This window comes from Giraffa tippelskirchi, chromosome 2, assembly GCF_054371585.1.
Source record: "Giraffa tippelskirchi isolate mGirTip1 chromosome 2, T2T-mGirTip1v1.2.pri, whole genome shotgun sequence".
NCBI classification, from domain to species: Eukaryota; Metazoa; Chordata; class Mammalia; order Artiodactyla; family Giraffidae; genus Giraffa; species Giraffa tippelskirchi.
Window position 1 is genome coordinate 162,732,603 of NC_137276.1, and position 24,435 is coordinate 162,757,037.

The following is a 24,435-nucleotide window of genomic DNA, read 5'->3' on the forward strand; positions in this document are numbered from 1 at the left end:
GGGCTTGGTTAGGATTTTATTCTGAGTATAATAGGGAGCCAGGGCAGCCAAGTAGTATGAATTAATTTGTATTTTTAAAAGTTCATTCTGGCTGCTCTATACAGAATGCACTGTAGAAGGGCAAGAAGAGAAGCAGAGACACAAGTTATATAATCCTAAACAAAAGGTGGTAGCCATTTATAGTTTAGACTTGGAGATGACAAAGGACCTGGGGTATATTTTGTTAATGTGTGGGATACGGAGTGTGAGGAGAAAAAGAAAAGTCACAGAAAAAGGTTTTAAGGATAAAAATTGTTAAGATTGTGTGATGATTTACCTACTAAAAATGTTTTCAAAATTATAGTCTTTGTGGTTGGTGTGCCAACTGTTTACTGGCTTTCACCACTACATCACCCTTCCATAATCGTCTCCTCTGTGATTCCAGGAGCTAGAAATCTGTAAAGTTTATTTCCCAAACTCCCTGCAAGTTAAGAGGTCAGGTTCTACAAATGGGATCTGCTGTTAGATTAAGAGGCAGGAGATAAAGAGAAGCCACTTTTCTCTCTGCTTTCTGTTCTGACACAGCCATTAGTGAGCAACTGAGCTACTCCAACTTTCAGCAGCATCAGGAACCAATCCAGGAGGGTCAGTGGGACTGCAGGTGCTAAGACTCTTGCAGCAGCAACAAGCAGGCAAGCTTTGACTTCTTGGCTTGGGAACAATACAGTGCAGCACATAGGGGCTCTGGTATCACTTCTACCCTGAGTCCTGCAGCCCTAAGGACAATAGCTCCTTCCCATGCTGACTAATCTCTAGGTGGCATCATTGTGGCTTTTTTCTTTCTTCCAACTCTCCCAACACTTTGTAACTAAGTCACTGTATGAAAATCTTTCTATAAGAAACACCATATGTAAAAAAAAAAAAAAAAGAAAAGAAAAGAAAGAAATACCTTATGTGGTTTCTATTTTCCCAAATGGAACCAACCAATATAGTTAAAGAAAGAAGTATCATTCCAGGAACTAGTTGCACAATTTCTGTTACTCATCACAACACCCTTTTACATATTGTTATTGCAAATTCTACTATTTCCCTTTTATACAACAGTAAACTGAAAAATGAAAGTGATTTTAAAAATTGACCAAAATTATACAGCTCATAACAGTGAAGCCTAAACTCAAAGGTATTTCTATCTAAATTCTATGTTCCTTTTATAATGTTAAAATCAAGAAACATTGATTGCTTTTAATTTTAGAAAAGCGGGGGAAAAAAAAAACACTGTTGGAATCAGTTCAGGAAACTAGTTGCACATTAAAAGCACTAGCACTAAAAAGACTAATAATCTCTATTGTCTTGAAGCAAACTATACTTTTAGTCCTGGCTTCAAACAAGCCTCATTTTTAAAGACTTAATTTACTCTAACAGAATAATTTATAAAATCCTCTGAACTTAAGATTTCTTGACAGGACAGACTTCAACATACATTTAAACTATTTCTTTGCCAAAAGTTTATCTTAATCATAACTTTTCATATATAAAACTATAAAAAGAGCAAGATAGTCTTATATAAAGCAATAATACAAGACTTACTGATTTCAAGAAAATATCAAGAATAGGACTATTACAAAGGATATTTTATTACCAAAAATCTTAATTTATTATGTTAATTTAAAATTAGTAACTTTAAAAAATTTTTAAATCTCATTATATTACACTGTTTAAGCAGTCTAAATCCAAAAGATCCCTTGAATTAAAAGAAATCAAATATTCCATACACTGTATGTCAGCAAATTTGGAATACTCAGCAGTGGCCAAAGGACTGGAAAAAGTCAGTTTTCATTCCAATCCCAAAGAAAGGCAATGCCAAAGAATGCTCAAACTACTGCACAATTGCACTCATCTCACACCCTAGCAAAGTAATGCTCAAAATTCTCCAAGTCAAGCTTCAGCAATATGTGAATCATGAACTTCCAGATGTTCAACCCGGTTTTAGAAAAGGCAGAGGAACCAGAGATCAAATTGCCAACATTCGCTGGATCATCGAAAAAGCAAGAGAGTTCCAGAAAAACATCTATTTCTGATTTACTGACTATGCCTAAGCCTTTGACTGTGTGGATCACCACAAACTGTGGAAAATTCTGAAAGAGATGGGAATACCAGACCACCTGACCTGCCTCCTGAGACATCTGTATGCAAGTCAGGAAGCAACAGTTAGAACTGGACATGGAACAACAGACTGGTTCCAAATAGGAAAAGGAGTACATCAAGGCTGTATATTGTCACCCTGCTTGTTTAACTTCTATGCAGAATACATCATGAGAAACGCTGGGCTGGATAAACCACAGCTGGAATCAAGACTGCCGGGAGAAATATCAATAACCTCAGATATGCAGATGACACCACCCTTATGGCAGAAAGTGAAGAAGAACTAAAGAGCCTCTTGAGGAAAGTGAAAGAGGAGAGTGAAAAAGTTGGCTTAAAGCTCAACATTCAGAAAACTAAGATCATGGCATCTGGTCCCATCACTTCATGGGAAATAGATGGGGAAAAAGTGGAAACAGTGGCTGACTTTATTTTGGGGGGCTCCAAAATCACTGCAGATGGTGACTGCAGCCATGAAATTAAAAGACGCTTACTCCTTGGAAGGAAAATTATGACCAACCTAGATAGCATATTAAAAAGCAGAGACATTACTTTGCCAACAAAGGTCCGTCTAGTCAAGGCTATGGTTTTTCCAGTAGTCATGTATGGATGTGAGAGTTGGACAGTGAAGAAAGCTGAGCGTCAAAGAATTGATGCTTTTGAACTGTGGTGTTGGAGAAGACTCTTGAGAGTCCCTTGGACTGCAAGGAGATCCAACCAGTCCATCCTAAAGGAGATCAGTCCTGGATCAGTCCTGGGTGTTCACTGGAAGGACTGATGTTGAATCTGAAACTCCAATACTTTGGCCACCTGATGCCAAGAGTTGACTCATTTGAAAAGACCCTGATGCTGGGAAAGACTGAGGGCAGAAGGAGAAGGAGACGACAGAGGATGAGATGGTTACATGGCATCACTGACTCAATGGACATGAGTTTGGGTAAACTCTAGGAGTTGGTGATGGACAGGGAGGCCTGGCGTGCTGCGGTTCATGGGGTCACAGAGAGTCGGACACAACTGAGCGACTCAACTGAACTGAGCATCCAAATTAAACAGAAGCCAAAAGAAAAATAATAAGGGGTCATCAGAAACAAGTTGGTGCAAAATGTTAGGGCTAAAATCATAAAACTCTTAGAAAAAAACAAAGGGATAAATCTAAATGATCTAGGATTTAGTAATGGATTCTTGGATATGACCCCAAAAGTAAGAGGAACAGAAGGAAAAAAAAAAAAGATAAATTAGATTTCATCAAAATTAAAACTTCTAGAGAGGGGCCAAGATGGCAGGGTAGAAGTGTAAAATGACCTCCTCTCACAAGCACACCAAACTCACAACAATCCGCAGAACAACCATCATTGAAAAAAAACTGAAACCTACCAGGGAAGATTCTCTCCAACTAAAGACATAAAGACAGAACCATAATGATACTGGTAGTAGGGGTGTGCCTGTGAAATGATCAAATCTCATACCTCCCCCAGAGTAGGCAACCCATAAACTAGAGTATAATTAGATTATAGACATTCTCCTACAAGAGTGAGAATGCTGAGCCCCACATCAAGCCCCCCAGCATAGGGGTCTGGAACTAGGAGGAAGAGCCCCCAGAGCATTTGCCCTTGGAAGCCAGTGGAGCTTGACTGCAAAAGCTCCACAGGATTGGGAGAAACAGAGGCTTCACTCTTAAAGAATGCACACAAAATTTCAAATGCATCAGGACATAGGGCAAAAGCAGTAACTGGATAGTAGCCTGTGTCGAATCCACTGCTGATCTTTGGAGTGTCTTCTGGTGAGACAAGGAGTGGATGTGGCCCACCCTGGGGACACAAACACTGCTGGTGAATGTACTGGAAAACACTGACCTGTGGAGGCTCTCCTGGAGGTTGATATTTTGGCACAAAGACCCAGCCCCACCTAAAAGCCTGTAATCTCCAGTGTTGGGACACCTCAGGCCAAACAAAAAACTGAGAGGGAATACATTCCCACTGATCAGCTGACAGGCTACCTAAAGATTTCCTGAGCGCAGCAGCCTCCAGACACACCCCTAGGATGGCCCTGTCCACCAGAGGACAAATACCCAGCCCCACCAACCAGAGGGTAAACACTGGCCTCTCCTGACAGGAAGACTCCATAAGCCTACAGACCAGCCTTACCCACCAGGGGGCAGACACTAGAAGCAAAAAAATTACCGTCCTGCAGTGTGCATGCCAAATTCACAAACAGCCCTGGAATTACTCGGCCCCTAGTCCCTTGTGACAAGCGGGGAGTGCACTGCTGGGACACACTGGACATCTCCTTCAGAGGGTCACTTTTCCAAGGTCAAGAAACCCAATGAATGTACAATAAACATAAAAATACAAACAGCAACTTAGACAAAATGAGGCAACCCACTCTAGTATTCCTGCTTAGAAATCACTGCCCCTGAAGAGAAAAAAAGAATGAAAAGAAATGAGGACTTTGGTCTTGGAAGCCAGTGGAGCTGGACTGTAAAACCTCCACAGGATTGGGAGAAATAGAGACTTCATTCTTAAAGAGTGTACACAAAATCTCAGTTTAAGAGATTTCTGGGACAAGTGTGACAATATTTACATTACAGGGGTCCCAAAAGAGAAGAGAAGGTTCTGAGAACGTATTAGAAGAGGTACTAGCTGAAACCTCCTTAATCTGGGGAAGGAAAGAGTCACCCAAGCACAGGAAGTGCAGAGAGTCTCATACAGGATTAGCCCAGAGAGGAATACACTAAAACACATTGTAATTAAAATGGAAAAAATTAAAGATAAGAGAGAATATTAAAAGCAACGAGGAAAAGGTAACAAATAACACATAAGGGAACTCCCATACAGCTATCAGCAAATTTTTCAGCAAAATTCTACCCACCAGAAGGGAATGATATGATATATTTAAAGCGATGAAAGAAAAGAACATACAACCAAGAATACTCTACCCAGTAAGACTCTCATTGAGATTTTATGGAGAAGTCAAAAACTTTACAGACAAGCAAAAGCTAAAAGAATTCAGTACCACCAAAGCAGCTTTACAACAAATGCTAAAGGAACTTCCCTAGGCAGAAAAGAAAAGGCCACAACTAGAAACAAGAAAATTACAAAATGGAAAAGTTCATTGGTAAAGGCAAACACACACAAATGGTAGGAAACAATCCAAAACCAAAGCTAATAGTAAGGTTAAAGGACAAAAGTAGTAAAAATGATTTGTATCCACAATAAGCAGTTAAGGGATACACAAAACAATCTGATGCAAAATATAATACCCAAAACAGTGATCATGAGGGGAGGCGAGTACAAATGAAGGCTATCTAAAATGTGTTTGAAATTAAAAGGTCAGCAATTTAAAACAAGCACATACAAATATAGAGTCCTATATAAAAATCTCATGGTAACCACAAAACAATAATCTATAATAGATATACACACAAAGAAGAAAAATGGATCTAAATATAACACTAAAGAGAGTCATCAAATCACAAGAAAGAGAACAAAAAAAGAAAATAGGAAGAACGACCTACAAAAATAAATCCAAAAAAATTAAGAAAATGGCAATAGGAACATACATATTGGTTATCATCACCTTAAATGTAAATGAAATAAATGCTCCTACCAAAAGACAGAGACTGGCTGAATGAATACCAAAATAAGGCCTGTATATCTGCTGCCTATAAGAGACTCACTTCAGATCTAGAGACACATATGGACTGACAGTAAGTGGATGGAAAAAGGTATTCCATGCAACTGGAAATCAAAAGAAAAGTTGGAATAGTAATACTTGTGTCACACAAAATATACTGTCAAATAAAGACAAGAGACAGAGAAGGACACTGCATGATGATCAAAGGATCAACTCAAAAAGAAGGTAGCACAGTTTTAAATACATAGGCACCCAACATAGGAGCCCCTCAATATATAAGCCAAATGTTAAAAGACATAAAAGGAGAAACTGATATTAATACAATAAAGTGGTAGACGTTAGCATCCAACTTACATCAATGGATAGATTAATCAGACAGAAAATCAATAAGGAAACACGGGACTTAAATGATATATTAGGCCAGATGGACTTAATTGACATTTATAGAGCATTCCATCCAAAAGCTGTGGGACACACATTCTTTTCAAGTGTACATGGAACATTCTCCAGAATAGATCAAATGCTAGGACATACAGCAAGCCTCAGTGAATTTAAGAAAATGGAAATGAAATCAAATATTGATATCTTTTCCAACTATAAGGCTATAAAGCTAGAAATCAAGTACAAGAAAAAAATTTGAAAAGATACAGACAGATGGAAGCTAAACAATATGCTACTAAGCAACTAGTGCATCATTGAAATCAAAGAAGAAATTTTTAAATGTCTAAAGACTATTGCCTAAAAGAGTAAAATCACTATCCAAAACCTATGGGATACAGCAGAAGCAGTTCTAAGAGGGAAGTTCATAGTGATACAAGTTTACCTATGGAAACAAGAAAAGTCTCAAACAACTTAACCTTACACAAGAAGCAACTAGAGAAAAAACAACAAACAAAACTCAACGTTAGTAAAAGAAAATAAATCACAAAGATCAGACCAGAAATAAATGAAATAGAGACTTCAAAAACAACAGAAAGATCAATGATACCAAAAGTTGGTTCTTTGAAAACTAATTCAACAATGAAAAGCTGAAAGCATTTCCTCTAAGATCAAGAGTAAGGATGCCCATTCTCACCACTTACATTCAACACAGTTTTGGAAGTCCTTGCCATAGCAATTAGAGAAGAAAAACAAAAGCAATCCAAACTGAAAAAGAAGAAGTAAACCTGTCACTGTTGCAAACATTTCTATGTCAACCTTTAGACAGCCTCATCAAGAATAAAAGGGAGAGGACCAAATAAAGAAAATCAGAAATGAAAATGGGGAAGTTATAACCACCACCACAGAAATACAGAAGATCATAGGGAGAATACTACAAGCAACTATACACCAATTAAAAAGGACAACTAGAAGAAATGGACAAATTCTTAGGAAAGTACACTCTCACAAGACTGAACCAAGAGGAAACAGAATATACGAACAGGTCAACTACCAGTACATAAACTGAATCAGTAATTTAAAAATTCCCAGCAAATAAAAGCCAAGGACAAGATGGTTTCTAAGGTGAATTCCACCAAACATTTAGAGAAGAGTTAATACCTATCCTTCCGAAACTATTCCAAGAAACTGCAAAGTAAGGAACACTCCCAGACTCATTCTATGAGGCCACCAACATCAAAACCACGAAAAAGATATCAAAAAAGAAAATTATAGGCCAATATCACTGATGAACACAATGTAAAAATCCTCAACAAAATATGAATCCAAACTGAATCCAACAATACATTAAAAGGATGATACATCATGATCAAGTGGGATTTATTCCAAGGATGCAAAGACTTTTCAATATCTGCAAATTAATGAATGTGACAACATCACATTAACAAATTGAGGAATAAAAACCATATGATCATCTCAACCGATGCAGAAAAAGCTTCTGATAAAATTCAACATCCATTTATAATAAAAACTAGTCCAAAAATAAGCATAGAGGGAATATACCTCAACATAATAAAGGCGATATATGACAAGTCCACAGCTAACATCATATTCAATGATGAAAAGATGAAAGCATTTTCTGTAAGATAACAAACAAGACAAAGGATGCCCATTCTCACCACTTTTATTCAGCATAGTTTTGGAAGTCCCAGACACAGCAATTAAAGAAAAGGAAATAAAAGGAATCTGAGCTGGAAAAGAAGAAGTGAAACTGTCACTGTTTGCACATGGTATTTCTATGCTCTACACAGGAAATTTTAAAGATGTTACCAGAAAACTACTAGAGCTCATGAATGAATTCAGTGAAGTTGAAAGACACAAAATTAACATAACAACCAAATATCAGAAAGAGAAATTAAGGAAACAATTCCATTTACTATCACATCAAAAGGAATGAAATATCTGGGAATAAACCCACCTAAAGAGGCAAAATGAAAAAACAACCTACAGAACGGAAGAAAATGTTTACAAACATTACAACCGACAAGGGATTAATTCTAAAATATACAAACAGCTCACACAGCTAAGAATCAAAAAAAAGAAACAACCCAATCAATAATGGGCAGAAGACCTAAACAGATTTCTCCAAAGATGGCCAACAGGCACATGAAAATATTTTCAACATCACTAATTATTAGAGGAATGCAAATCAAAACCACAATATCTCAGTATTACCTCACACCAGTCAAAATGGCTATCATCAAAAAAATCCAAACACAATAAATGCTGGGGAGAGTGTGGAGGGAAGGAAACCCTCATACACTATTGGTGGGAATGTAAACTGGTGCAGCTACCATGGAGAACAGTATGGAGGTTCCTTAAAAAACTAAAAATAGATTTGCCATATGACCCAGTAATCCCCTTCCTGAGCATATATCCAGAGAAAACTCTAATTTGAAAAGATACAAGCACCCCAATGTTCATAGCAGTAGTATTTACAATATCCAAGACATGGCAACAACCTAAATGTCCATCAACAGAAAAATGAATAAAGAAGATGTGGTGTGTAGGTATACACACACACACACACAACTACTCATAATACTAGAATACTACTCATAATGCTAGAATACTACTCAGCCACTAAAAAGAATGAAACACAGCAACATGGAGAGACCTAGAAATTACCAAGTGAAGTCAGTAAGACAGAGAAAGTTATCATATAATATCACTTATATGTGGAATCTTAAAAAAACTGATATAAATGAACTTATTTACAAAACATAAATAGACTCACAGACACAGAAAACAAACTTCTGGTTACCAAAGGGGATAGCTGGGGAGGCGGGGGGGGAGTTGAAGATAAATTAGGAGTTTGGGATTAATATAGATACCTTATTACATATCAAATTGGAGAAGGAAATGGTAACCCACTCCAGTATTCTTGCCTGGAATTCCATGGACAGAGGAGCCTGGTGGGCTACAGTCCATGGGGCATGGGGTCGCAAAGAGTTGGACCCACCTGAGTGACTAACACATATAAATGAGGTAAATAACAAGGCCCTACTGTATAGCACAGGGAACCATATTCAATACCTTGTAATAACCTATAATAGAAAGAAATTTGAAAAGGAATATATATATATATATATGACTGAATCACTCTGCTATACACTTGAAACTAACATAACATTGTGAACTCACTATACTTCAATAAAACAATTAAAACTTTAATGCATCAAAGGACATTTATTAAGAAAGTAAAAAGACAACTTACAGAATAGGAAAAATTATTTACATATCATACATCTGATAAAGGCTTAATATCCAGAATATGTAAAAATTTCAATTTAAATAAATTTTCAAATGGGCAAAGGACTTAAGTGGACAAATATGATAACAGTGGCAGAAGAAAATATACAAACGGTCAATAAACAGATGAAAAGATGCTCAACCACATTAGTCAAGCAAGAAATGCAAATCAAAGCCACAATGAGATACCACTTCACACCTACTACAATGGCTATATTAAAACGGAAGGAAGGAAGGAAGGAAGATAGGTAGATAGATAAATAACAAGTGTTGACAAAGATATGAAAAACTGGAACACTCATACATTGCTAGTGGGGATGTAAATGGGAATGTAATATGTTGTAGCCTCTGTGGAAATCAGTTTGATGGTTTCTCAAAAAGATAAACATAGAATTACCTATGACCCAGCAATTCTACACGTAGATACATTACCAAAAGAACTGACAGCAGAAACTGAAGAAGATACTTTTACATGCTAATTTTGGTATAGATAAAATTTGAACCACAATTAAAATAAAAATTATCAGATCAATTCATCCTTAATATGTTGTCCAAAAAAACCCAAGAAAATCAAGTTAACTAAAAACCAGAAATTAGCAGAATTTACAAAGAATACAAGTATTGATATCCCCCTCTTACAGAAGCACTGAATAAATAATTATATGAGTCATACATATTAGATTTTTTTTAAATTATAAAAAATATATAGCTTACAAAGTACCATATTTTCAGTAAACTTTTACCAAGTATATAAAGGCATTTCATCACATTCCAAAAGTAATATATATCTCTCATTCTTAAAGATCTGTCCTCATATCTTAAACACACACATAAATAGCTCAAAGAATACAACAGTCTTTAATATTAGCAACTTATTAGACAAAGGGGATATATTTGTACCTTAAAAGAAATAGTCAAATTTAGAATCATGACTTGTACACCTGTCTTTCTTCTTGAAATAACTGCTTAAAAACTTACAAAGGCAAACTTAAAGAGAAAAAATTAACTTTTATGAGTGTGCACTTCATTGAACTTAAAGTTCACTATTACAGGATGGGAAATAATGCACATATATAGTTCCATCTTTTCTCTCTCACACACACACACATTTTAGATCCACCCAACTAAAAATATGTTATTAAATCAAAGTCCGTGAATTCCAACTTTAAGTAATTCTATAAACTATTGCCACCAAAGAAAAGTAATAAAGCATTACCATGGCCATAATAACCCCTACTTACTAACACTTACTGTGTGAAAATTTATCATTTCTTGAAGACTGTCAGAAAATTTGGTCAAACTTGTCTGTGAGAAAGAAATCAAAAGAAAACCAAGTCATTTAAGAGCTACTAATATACACTAGAAAAACGTGATTTCAGCATTTGTGACAAAAAAATCAAGTTACAGTGTAAACAGTAACATTTATTTCTCACTAGGACAATCACACTACTTCTCAGGCATGGTCTGCATAGAAGTCTACAGGTAGTAACATAAAACTCAAGAACAGTCAAAGAATTAAACTGCCTATCAATACTATTATACTAACTAATTGAAATGGCATACATACACCTAAAGGTTAAAAGTGAGTATATCAAGACTGTGCCCATTTACTTATCTATGGATCATATAATTACCAAATTACACCATTTTTTCCCCTAGCTTTTATTCCTCATAAAAGAAACATTATAATACCACACAATACAGCAAGGGGTCTAAGCTAACACAGCTAGTTGACCAGAACTTTCCTATGCAGCCCCTCAAATGTACAGTTAGATACTAGTTTTAAGTTAATGTTCTCTGCTTGCACTAATAAACGGGATCCTACCCCACCTGCTCAGGTGCCCTTCTAGATGCTTCAGCTCACCTAGCAGCAGGTATAGTACACATATATTTACAACGTAGATCAACCATCACCTTCTAACTGTCCTAGAACACAGGATCATATAAGATAGCACCAACAGGTGATAGCTTTTCCACTTCTAATTTTAAGGACCACCACTATTATTAATAAGGTAAATAGATATAGTTATTTAATAACATGTTGCATTTATCATTTTAACTAAGTTTAATAATACTAACCTCAACTACAGCATCATTGCTAGAATACTGTGCCAGGTCTCGAATCCCATTCATGAACTGTTTATTTGCAACACAAAAGGCTTTTCCAGTATCAATCATTGCAATACACAGTTTCACAAGCTGAAAAAGAAACACATTATATAATTGAAAATATTTTTTCAATAATTAAACAAGTATTATCAATAACCACATGAGTTTGCCTAGTTAAGATTACAGTTAATTAATAAATCGAAACTAAATGAAAAGTGTTCTTTTTTTTTCCCCTTTGGCTTATAAAGTAAATCATAAGAGAGCTGTATCAGAAAAAAAAAAAAAAGATGACCTTTCAGGATGCAGAGGGTGTCTTATAACACCAACCACCAATCAAGTTAATTTTGAATTTTATCAAGTTAAATTCAACCCTGTAACTTAACTCCACAAAAATGTATTAAGCATCTCTTGGAAGGAATAAAAGGAAACTTACCCAAGAGCAAGCAGTATGACTAAAGATTTTTTAAAAACACAACTGTGGTATGGTGGAGGAAAGGGAAGTAAACTGGTATGGTGGGTGAGTCATGCTGGTCATTTTAGTATCAGACTATCAAAGCAGAATTGATTAATCAATCATTTTTCTCCAATGCCTACCATTCTAGGCACTATACTAAATCTTAGAACTGAGCTTCTCTCTCTCTTTCCCCATTCCCTTTTTTTCTCTTTCTCTTTTTCCTTTCCATTCCTTTTCTTTTTCTAGCCTTTCTTTTTTCTTTATTTCACACAAAACATTTCCTTTAAGCTAACAATATCTTGGGTGAAAGTTAAACATAATAAAGATAAAAGTGGAGCTGATCTAGAAGAAGGAAGGGTAATGAGAGCATTGGAAGTGGGGTCACTTCCAAGAAGAGGATAAACAGCTCAGGAAAACTTTAGAAGACAATACAAGGATCTCAGGAGTGTAATTTAAAACTGTTACTCTGGAATCTGGAGGAACATTAAGTGAAAAAAATCTCTGTTCTAATCTGTTCTACCAATTCTGTTCTAATTCTCTGTTGTAATTCTCCAAACTAGGCTTCAACAGTACGTGAATCAAGAACTTTCAGATATTCAAGCTGGATTTAGAAAAGGCAGAGGAACCAGAGATCAAATTGCCAACAACTGTTGGATCATCAAAAAAGCAAGAGAATTCCAGAAAAAAATCTACTTCTGCTTTATTGACTATGCCTAAGCCTTTGACTGTGTGGATCACCACAAACTGTGGAAAATTCTGAAAGAGATGGGAATACCAGACCACCTGACCTGCCTCTTGAGCAACCTGTATGCAGGTCAAGAAGCAACAGAACTAGGAACAACAGACTGGTTTCAAATTGGGAAAGGAGTACGTCAAGGCTGTATATTGTCACCCTGCTTATTTAACTTCTATGCAGAATACATCATGAGAAACGCTGGGCTGAATGAACCACAAGCTGGAATCAATATTGCAAGAGAAATATCAATAACCTCAGATATTCAGATGACACCACCTTTATGGCAGGAAGTGAAGAACTAAAGAGCCTAGTGAGGAAAGTGAAAGAGGAGAGTGAAAAAGTTGGCTTAAAGCTCAACATTCAGAAAACTAAGATCATGGCATCTGGTCCTATCACTTCATGGCAGATAGATAGGGAAACAGTGGCTGACTTTATTTTGGGGGGCCTCCAAAATCACTGCAGATGGTGACTGCAGCCATGAAATTAAAAGACACTTACTCCTTGGAAGGAAAGTTATGACCAATCTAGACAGTATATTAAAAAGCAAGAGACATTACTTTGCCAACAAAGGTCTGTCTAGTCAAGGCTATGGTTTTTCCAGTAGTCATGTATAGATGTGACAGTTGGACTATAAAGAAAGCTGAGCGCTGAAGAAGTGATGCTTTTGAACTGTGGTGTTGGAGAAGACTCTTGAGAGTCCCTTGGACTGCAAGGAGATCCAACCAGTCCATCCGAAAGGAGATCAGTCCTGGGTGTTCACTGGAAGGACTGATGTTGAAGCCGAAACTCCGATACTTTGGCCACCTGATGCAAAGAGCTGACTCACTGGAAAAGACCCTGATGCTGGGAAGGATTGAGGGCAGGAGGAGGAGGGGACGACTGAGGATGAGATGGTTGGATGGCATCACCGACTCGATGGACATGCGTTTGGGTAAACTCCCAGAGTTGGTGATGGACGAGGAGGCCTGGTGTTCATGGGGTCACAGAGTCGGACATGACTGAGCAACTGAACTGAACTGAACTGAAAGATAGTAAGATAACCTGACTGAGTCTTGAAAAAACTGCTTTGCATCAAGAGTTCCACCAATCAGTTTCACCAAGCAAGTGTGTAACTTTTCCTGAAGGGTTCTGTAGCCCAGATACGAGATAGAGAATATACAAGATTAGACAAATACAGTCAAAATTCTGCAGAATAGGTGCTGTGGAAGGGAAATGGAGGTCTTCAGAAGAGAAATAACAATGATATAAAGTTAAGAGCAGACTACAAGGGTTCACAGATATATTATACATAATAGCCAAAAAGTAGAAACAACCCGAATGTCAATCAATGGATGAAAAGACAAATATGGTACATCCATACAACGGTATATTTTTCAGCCATTAAAAAGGAAAATACTAAAGATGTTACAACATAAGACAGATGAACTTTTAAAACATTATGCTAAGTGAAAGGAGCCAGCCACAAAAGGTCAAATATTGCATGATTCCATTTATATGAAATGTACAAGAATAGGCAAATCCATAGAGACAGAATGTTAATTAGTGGTTGCCAGAGTATACAGGGAGAGGGAAATTGGAAGTGATTGCTAATGTGTATAGTTTCTTATTAGGGTAAGAGAAATGTTCTGAAATTAAGTAGTGGCAATAGTTGTACACACTGTGAATATAGTAAAAAACACCGAGTTGCAAACTTTAAAATGGTAGTATTTATATTAGGTGAATTTGACCTTAATTTAAAAATTATTTTTAAAAAAGTACCCTGAATAAAAAAGGGATCTGGAAGTGGACAGACTTAAAAGACTAGAGATCTAGATAAACCTGAAAAACAGAAGCAGGAGGAGTCCAAGATGAGAAATGCAAAGACCAGAGACTCCCATCAGAAAATTAGGTATCAAAGATTATTCCAGTCTCAGAGATTACGACTTTGAGCAACAAAGCATAGCATCTGGCCAGTGAAACAGGTACCAGAATTAAAATAAGGTCACTATCACAGGAACTGGCGAGAAAATGAATGTGTCATATAGCTGAATCAAATATATACTGCAGTTATTCGGGAGAAGGACTGACTTGGAGATAGATAAATACTTTGTCAGCTGTCAAAAGCCCTTATTAGATGACAGTGACAATAGCTGTAACCAAATCACATAACATAACCTACAAAGAGGGGAGATTTTTACCTAACAGTAAAATGAGGGGATTTTCCTCTATTAAAGACAAGCTGTTCAAGACAGACAAGTCTGTTGAAGAGACATCACCAATATTAACATTCATTTAGAACTTACCATGTGCCAAAGCACTTAACATGCATTAACACATCTCATTCACATAATAACCCTATGAGACAGATACTCTTATTTTTCCCATTTTGGAGAAGAAGAAACTCAGACATAGGAAGGTTTAGGAACTTGCCCAAGGCCCATATGGCTTAGTGAGTGGTACAGCCTGACTAATACATGGGCAGTGTTGCTCCAGGCTTTGTGCTCTTTCCTACTAGACTATGTTATAAACCAAATATTACAATAATATTATAATAATTTCAATGGAAGTATAATTTTAAAATGTAAGAAATGTAAAAATGCAAGAAATAACATAATATCTGGGGGGGAAAAAAAAAAACCTAAGTTTGACAGTTCAGTTCAGTTCAGTTCAGGTCAGTCGCTCAGTCGTGTCCGACTCTCTGCGACCCCATGAATTGCAGCACGCCAGGCCTCCCTGTCCATCACCAACTCCCGGAGTCTACCCAAACTCATGTTCATCGAGTTGGTGATGCCATCCAACCATCTCATCCTCTGTCGTCCCCTTCTCCTCCTGCCCCCAATCCTACCCAGCATTAGGGTCTTTTCCAATGAGTCAACCCTTCGCATGAGGTGCCCAAAGCATTGGAGCTTCAGCTTCAACATCAGACCTTCCAATGAACACCCAGGATTGATCTCTTTTAGGATGGATTGATTCAATCTCCTTGCAGTCCAAGGGACTCTCAAGAGTCTTCTCCAACACCACAGTTCAAAAGCATCAATTCTGCGGCGCTCAGCTTTCTTCACCGTCCAACTCTCACATCCATACATGACCACTGGAAAAACCATAGCCTTGACTAGACGGACTTTTGTTGGCAAAGTAATGTCTCTGCTTTTAAACATGCTATCTAGGTTGGCCATAACCTTCCTTCCAAGGAGTAAGCGTCTTTTAATTTCATGGCTGCAGTCACCATATGCAGTGATTCTGGAGCCCAAAAAAGTAAAGTCTGACACTGTTTCCACTGTTTCCCCATCTATTTCCCATGGAGTGATGGGACCAGATGCCATGATCTTAGTTTTCTGAACGTTGAGCTTTAAGCCAACTTTTTCACTCTCCTCCTTCATCTTCATCAAGAGGCTCTTTAGTTCTTCTTCACTTTCTGCCATAAGGGTGGTGTCATCCGCATATCTGAGGTTATTGATATTTCTCCCGGCAATCTTGGTTCCAGCTTGTGTTTCTTCCAGCCCAGCGTTTCTCATGATGTACTCTGCATCTAAGTTAAATAAGCAGGGTGACAATATACAGCCTTGACGTACTCCTTTTCCTATTTGGAACCAATCTCTTGTTCCATGTCCAGTTCTAACTGTTGCTTCCTGACCTGCATACAGGTTTCTCAAGAGACAGGTCAGATGGTCTGGTATTCCCATCTCTTTCAGAATTTTCCACAGTTTATTGTGATCCACACAGTCAAAGGCTTTGACATAGTCAATAAAGCAGAAATAGATGTTTTTCTGGAACTCTCTTGCTTTTTCGATGATCCAGCGGATATTGGCAATTTGATCTCTGGTTTTTCTGCCTTTTCTAAAACCAGCTTGAACATCTGGAAGTTCACGGTTCACGTATTGCTGAAGCCTGGCTTGGAGAATTTAGAGCATTACTTTACTAGCATGTGAGATGAGTGCAATTGTGCGGTAGTTTGAGCATTCTTTGGCATTGCCTTTCTTTGGGATTGGAACAAAAACTGACCTTTTCCAGTCCTGTGGCCACTGCTGAGTTTTCCAAATTTGCTGGCATATCGAGTGCAGCACTTTCACAGCATCATCTTTCAGCATTTGAAATAGCTCAACTGGAATTCCATCACCTCCACTAGCTTTGTTCATAATGATGCTTTCTAAGGCCCACTTGACTTCCCATTCCAGGATGTCTGGCTCTAGGTGAGTGATCACACCATCGTGATTATCTGGGTCGTGAAGATCTTTTTTGTACAGTTCTTCTGTGTATTCTTGCCACCTCTTCTTAATATCTTCTGCTTCTGTTAGGTCCATACCATTTCTGTCCTTTATCGAGCCTATCTTTGCATGAAATGTTCCTTTGGTATCTCTAATTTTCTTGAAGAGGTCTCTAGTCTTTCCCAATCTGTTGTTTTCCTCTCTTTGTTTGCACTGATCGCTGAGGAAGGCTTTCTTATCTCTCCTTGCTATTCTTTGGAACTCTGCATTCAGATGAGAATATCTTTCCTTTTCTCCTTTGCTTTTCGCTTCTCTTCTCTTCCCAGCTATCTGTAAGGCCTCCTCAGACAGCCATTTTGCTTTTTTGCATTTCTTTTCCATGGGGATTTTCTTGATCCCTGTCTCCTGTACAATGTCACGAACCTCTGTCCATAGTTCATCAGGCACTCTGTCTATCAGGTCTAGTCCCTTAAATCTATTTGTCACTTCCACTGTATACTCATAAGGGATTTGATCTAGGTCATACCTGAATGGTCTAGTGGTTTCCCCTACTTTCTTCAATTTAAGTCTGAATTTGGCAATAAGCTGTTCATGATCTGAGCCACAGTCTGCTCCTGGTCTTGTTTTTGCTGACTGTATAGAGCTTCTCCATCTTTGGCTGCAAAGAATATAATCAATCTGATTTCGGTGTTGACCATCTGGTGATGTCCACGTGTAGAGTCTTCTCTTGTGTTGTTGGAATAGAGTGTTTGCTATTACCAGTGCGTTCTCGTGGCAAAACTCTATTAGCCTTTGCCCTGCTTCATTCTGTACTCCAAGGCCAAACTTGCCTGTTACGCCAGGTGTTTCTTGACTTCCTACTTTTGCATTCCAGTCCCCTATAATGAAAAGGACATCTTTTTTGGGTGTTAGTTCTAGAAGGTCTTGTAGGTCTTCATAAAACCGTTCAACTTCAGCTTCTTCGGCATTACTGGTCAAGTTTGACAGTACTTGAACTCTAATTTAAAGGGTATCTACTTAAAAAGGAGCAAGCTATTTCAGTGAGAAGATGAAACAGGTATGGAAACTATACCTAGATGGCAACTATGATGCTCTGTGATGTTGCCAATGCCAGAATACCAGGCAGAATGGATAAATAATTGGACCTAGTCAAATAATGCCCTTCATTCATGGAGCATTACTCATTAGAAAGAGTATAACTACCAATGGCATATATTTACAAGCAAAACAAATATAAGCTAAGTCAGCAAACTAGTTAAACCTGTCACTGCCATGATTTGCAATGATATTACAGGTACAACTTGCCCTTCACAAAGTTATGAAATCACTAAACTAGTCTTAGGTAATCCTTCCCCTCCACTAATGCCACCACCTTCAATAACAACCAGTTCTTGCTCCTCACAGGCCTCTTCTCTACCTGTACCTCCTCATAATTCTACAGTAAAAATGAACAATGATAGCTTAAGAATTTGGGTAAGGGACATTACATAAGGGATCAAGATCTTAAACTAGAGAAATATAAAAGTAACTATGGAAGTTCTATTTGGGTGGAAAATTATATTTTAAAAGATGTCAAAGTTTCCATGATGTGTTTACTGGCTCAACTCGGCTGATGTTGCTTAGTCACTCAGTTGTGTCTAATTCTTTCGTGACTCCATGAACTATAACTCACCAGGCTCCTCTGTTCATGGGATTTCCCAGGCAAGAATACCGGAGTAGGTATTTCCTTCTCCAGGGGATCTTCCCAACCCACGTGTTGAGCCGGCATCTCCTGCTTGGCAGGCAGATTCTTTACCACTGAGCCACCTGGAAAGCCCTAATACAGTCTCTAGAAAGGGTTTAGAGTTCTTACTACTGAATACCAATACTCTGACAACTTGCTTTAGATTTGGATATTTTGGTTTAAGATTCTACCAGTCTCTCAACCCCAACCAAATGATATAAAAGGGTGAAAACAAAAGATAGCTGCTCATAAAAGCAAAATCATTAACAAAAATACTGTAAGAGGAGTCTGTTTAACATATATATGGAATTTAGTATATCAGTAAAGATAACCCTGTATGCGAGACATCAAAAGAGACACAGATAAATAGAACAGTATTATGGACTCTATGGGAGAGGGTGAGGGTGGGATGATATGGGAGAATGGCACTGAAGTATGTAAATTATCATACGTGAAACGAATCGCCAATCCAGGTTCGATGCATGATACAGGGCACTCGGGGTTGGTGCACCGGGATGACCTGGAGGGATGGGATGGGGAGGGAGGTGGGAGAGGGGTTCTGGAAGGGGAACACATGTACACCCATGGCGGATTCATGTCAGTGTATGGCAAAATAAATACAATATTGTAATGTTAAAAAATAGATTAAAAATTAATTAATTAAAAATTAAAAAAAAAAGAGGAGTCTGTTTACTTTAAATTCTGAGGTCCCCCTGATACACAATGTTTTGATTTAGATGCAAATCTACCCAGAGAAAATGGATACCCTTATTGTACTACTCTGTGATTCTTTAAAAAAAAAAAAGAAAGAAAGAAAGAAACTTTATCCTTCTATATATTCTCTCATACATCTACCAGAAAATCAAAGCTACATCTTCTGCTATCTACCTTAAGAGTTTAAAAACTTTCTTTCATAGAGTCCTTAAAAATAAATGTAATACATCAGGGTAAAATAATAATAATGATGACAACAATAACAATGATCCCATACATATAATTTTAAATAGAAAATAATGTTTATGAAAATAATATCTTTACCAAAAACTCTAACATTTGTTTTTAAAAACACTTGCCTGGAAGTTTGCTAGGGTTCCTCAGAAGACTTTCAAGTAGCATGTGCCCCTCAACACAGACCCAGGAGTACAGTGGTGCACAAGAAGAGCACTGAACTAAGAACAAAACAGATGGGATTCTAACCCCGGTTCTGCTTTTCTAGCTCTGTGATCTGAACCAACTCCTCTTTACTTTCGGGGCTTTGCTACTCTCATCTAGAAAATGGAAATAATCCACTTGCCCCACCTACCTCACAGGACTATTGTAAAAATCCCAAACATACTATATATCAAAGTGCTTTGAAAATTACAGAGTACTGCACAAAAATAACTTATTACTAAACATTTTCTGCGAAGAAGGCAATGGCACCCCACTCCAGTACTCTTGCCTGGAAAGTCCCATGGACGGAGGAGACTGGTAGGCTGCAGTCCATGGGGTCGCTAAGAGTCGGACACAACTGAGCGACTTCACTTTCACTTTTCCCTTTCATGCATTGGAGAAGGAAATGGCAACCCACTCCAGTATCCTTGCCTGGAGAATCCCAGGGACGGGGGAGCCTGGTGGGCTGCCGTCTATGGGGTCGCACAGAGTCGGATACGACTGAAGCAACTTAGCAGCAGCAAACATTTTCTGAAATTATTTTGTCTTACATATATAACTAATAGCTACTGCTTTATATATTTTCTATACTATTTACATTATATATACATATTTCATGATTTCAAAACATTTGAAAATCTTCAGTCTAATTAATATATCTTACATCACTGCTATTCAAAGTGCAGTCTATTCAACAGCATTGGTGTCACCTAAAATCTGGCTAGACAAACAGAATCTCAGATACCAAGACTTACTGAGTCTGGATCTGTATTTTCACAAGAACCCCACATATTCCTATGCACTGTAACATATGATAAGCACTGCTTTCCAAAATAATTCCATTTACAATAATAAGTAAATAAACAGAAAATTATCTTCAGAAAAGGTATTTCAAATAAACACATTTAGTCTCCAGAAATTTTAACAATGAACAATGGTTACTTAAAATCAGAAGCCATGTCTTATTCATTCTTATATTTCTGTTATACAACAGATAACATTTCTGAGATGGAGGCAAAAAAAGAGAGAGATTATCAATAATTAACATATAAGATAGGAATCAATGTACATTTACCCTTGCATAGAATATGACAATTTAATATCAAGTATTAAATAAATACATATTATTTCTGGCATTAGCTTTAAAAAATGGAATGAGTATTAAAAATTTTATATTTGAACATGGCCAAACTCAAATATACAACCAAGAATGGTTAGGTTACGTACGCTATCCATTAAGCAACAAAAAGTTATACTGCAATCTTTTTGATGGAGAAGGAAACAAACTTCCAACAGTATAAAAGCTGTCTAGTCAGACAGGGTTCAAATTCTTGCTCTGGCAGTTAGATTAAATTTTCAACCAACTACCTAACATCTCTAGCCTCAACTTCTGTACATGTGAAATGGGGATAATATTAGCATTTACCTTCATGGATATAAAAGAAATCACGTGACCCATCTGGCACTGTAGGCACAAATCAGTATGCAAAACAAGAACTACTGTTTTAAAAAGTTAAAGTAAAATTTACCTTATCAAGTTTCAGTTCCAATTCTGCCACATCTCCTTCCACTTCTTCCAAAGCAGCCCTAGAAAAATTAAACAAAAATAAGTTATTTTGTGTTTAAATGTATACTTTACTCTTGAAAAGTAACTCCAAGTGAAAAAATAGGTGTGAATACTTAAAAACTACACTTCATGTTAAGTATTAATTCCCTTAGAACAAAGTATGAATATTTCATAATCATGTGTTAAAACAGATGATGGATTATTGTTTAAGGTAATGAGAGAACACAAGATAATTTACTCAAAGTATCCATACTCTTCAAATTAATAACACTAGTTAGGACTATTTAGCATTGGGTTTTTAAAAATAAGCAAGAAATTTTGAAAGTTGAGCCTTACAAAACTCATATTTCTATTCAACAAAGCACATGTAATCAAACAGCAAAGCATCCTTGACAACCAAAAATAAACACTATTACTTTTACAAATAGTCCAGAAAGATATTTATTACCCTTATTTAATACACTGTTTTGTTTCCAATGTATTTTTAAAGAAATCAGCAGATTCTTTTCCCCTAGGAATGACAAAATTCGAACACTAAAGTAGTACTTGATACGCGCTGTAGGACATTTCCAAAATTGGAAATTAAGGGGTGAAGAAAAGCAGCAACTAAAACTTTAAGGATAGCAAGATTTTATACTTAAGATTTTGTATACTTAAGGAGGTGACAGAGGATGAGATGGTTAGACAGCATCATCAACTCAACTGGACATGAGTTTGAGCAAACTCTGAGAGATAGGGAAGGACAGGGAAGCCTGGCGTGTTGCAGTCCACGGGGTCACAAAGAGCCAGACACAAATGAGTGACTGAACAACAACAACAATACTTAAGAGTAAAACAATGTTATTCAAATAAAAAAATGTTATTCATCTACTTTAAGCTATCAGTTTAATTTTCAGACAACTACTCGAGTAACTAGCAACTTCACAATATCTGTTTTTTCATTTACCAAAATTTGTTTCAAATGGATAACAGTGGGGGAGTAGCCACCCAAAAACCCATTCTGAACTCTGGGCAAGAATTCTCAGTTAGTGTTAAGTAGAGAAAAATAGCTAAGATATAAGCTCTACTCCCAAAAGTACCCACTTAACCTCTGTGTGGCCTCTTGAATGACCATTATTATCAGCTTGTGGTTCTACTTTTCTGCATACATGCTCAGTTGCTAGGCATGTCCGACTCTTTGCAATCCCATGGACTATAGCCCACCAGGCTCCTCTGTCCATGGGATTCCCCCGGCAAGAATACTGGAGTGGGTTGCCATTCCCTTCTCCAGGGGATCTTCCTGACCCAGGGATGGAACCCATGTCTCTTAACGTCTCCTGCACTGGTAGGCGAATTCTTCACCACTGAGCCACCTGGGAAGTCCTTCTAATTCTCTACCTGGCAACATTTATTGAAAAAGTTTTTAATCTCCAAAATAAGAAAATTATGTAACTATAAATTACTCAGGAAAGAAATGCCAATTCTATAAAATGAAATACCCTAGCATACAGTTCAAGAAAACAAAAGGCGCTATACTTCCACAGCACAGAAAGAGAAATGCTTCTCCCCTAAACTAAAAGTTCGTCATTTTCTGCAGCAGTTTTTCAAATGCCATATTGTTCCCTTAGCCTAGAAAACATTTCCCCTTCACATTAACCCTCATCTCTTCACCTGCCTCTATGTTATTCATCATGTAAACAATTCACAAAATAAAGTATATTAGTTCAAGGATATCTATTTTTTGTAAACAGGTTGAAAACCTACATGCCCAGCAATAAGAAATAATGTAAATAAATGGTGGGATCCCAACCCATTACCGAGGTAGCAGGTTTTTAAATGAGATTGATCTGTATCTACTGACATGGAAACATGTACATTACAGAGTATCACAAGGCAGGAAAAGCAATTTACAAAATTATATATAGCATGAGTCCAATTTATGGGGGGGAGGCCTACTGGTATATGCATAAGAAAAAAATCTGGAAGCATATTTACCAGTCTGCTAACTATAACTCTGAAGAATGGGGATCAGAGAGCAGAAAGTGAAAAAAGGGATTTACACTTTTTATGCTTACACTTCAAGACTGTTCTAGTATTTTCAATCATTTTAGATAGCATTTTAAAGTTAATAAAGGGGGGAAGTTCCAACATCACCTTCCCAGGAGGTATGTCCTCTTGGTAGCTCTATCTCTGTCTACTTCTCTCACTAGTCTGAGCTCCTGGTAGCAGTATAGACACTCGAAATGTCTGCTGAGTCAAAAAAGAAACTCCACAATTAATTACTGTCAGAAACTTTCTTCATTTACACTTTTTTTTTTGGCCTCACCATATGGCTTGCAGGATCTTTAGTTCCCTAACCAAGGTTTGAACCCAGGCCCCCAGCAGTGGAAGCATGAGGGCCTAACCACTGGACCACCAGGGTATTCTCTCTCCATTTACACTTTTAACCTTCATTTAATTTAGCTTGATTCGATTTTCAACTTTAAGAAAATTACCTAAAATAATCAGCTTTTAAGATTTGATTTTATCATTGGTTTCTACTAAACATACAGTTTGACAGAAACTTCATGTACATTCCTCAATTTTATTTCATTGTAGAATTCTATGAATTTACTTGTGAAACACTTTTAAACACCCTTCTTTAAAGAGGTAAAAGTTATGTACAAAAGTAAGAGAGAAAATGTGTTTTGCGTATCATTTCAGAATAAAGCCCTTTGTAATCACGTATTCAAAGAACAAAACGTTATCATGGAGGTTTCGTCAACATTTCACCTTCTCTAAGAAAAAAATCTCTGTCCTTGGTTATTTAAGATGTGTTTGTGAAAACCTGTAGCAATAAGTAAATAGTCAGTGTCTAAGGCAGCCTGATAAGTTGCTGTATATCCTTACTATAAAAAAGTAAAATATATGGAAAGAACATGGTCTGGGTTCAAATTCTGTCCTACCACTCATATTTAAGGCTAAGGTATTTTATCTGGTTTTTTCATCTGTAAACTGAGTAAAGAAATACCTCTTTATAATAAAGGTTAAGTAAAGGTTAAAGGAGAGACTGTCCATATCACTGGCCACAGTACATATGTCATCACAAAA

General features: G+C 37.1%; 1 protein-coding gene across 10 annotated transcripts in view; it reads right to left on the reverse strand.

The window, feature by feature from the left end:
• ACAP2 (ArfGAP with coiled-coil, ankyrin repeat and PH domains 2) overlaps window positions 1-24,435 on the reverse strand; it is a 156,305-nt gene that overhangs the window by 74,679 nt on the left and 57,191 nt on the right. For all 10 annotated transcript variants that reach the window (XM_081571443.1, XM_081571441.1, XM_081571442.1 and 7 more), the window contains 3 exons: window positions 21,329-21,386; window positions 11,521-11,640; window positions 10,693-10,746 (listed from right to left, as the gene is read on the reverse strand). In XM_081571443.1, coding sequence (XP_081427569.1) covers window positions 10,693-10,746; window positions 11,521-11,640; window positions 21,329-21,386 — 232 coding nt within the window. The remainder of the gene's footprint in view (window positions 1-10,692; window positions 10,747-11,520; window positions 11,641-21,328; window positions 21,387-24,435) is intronic.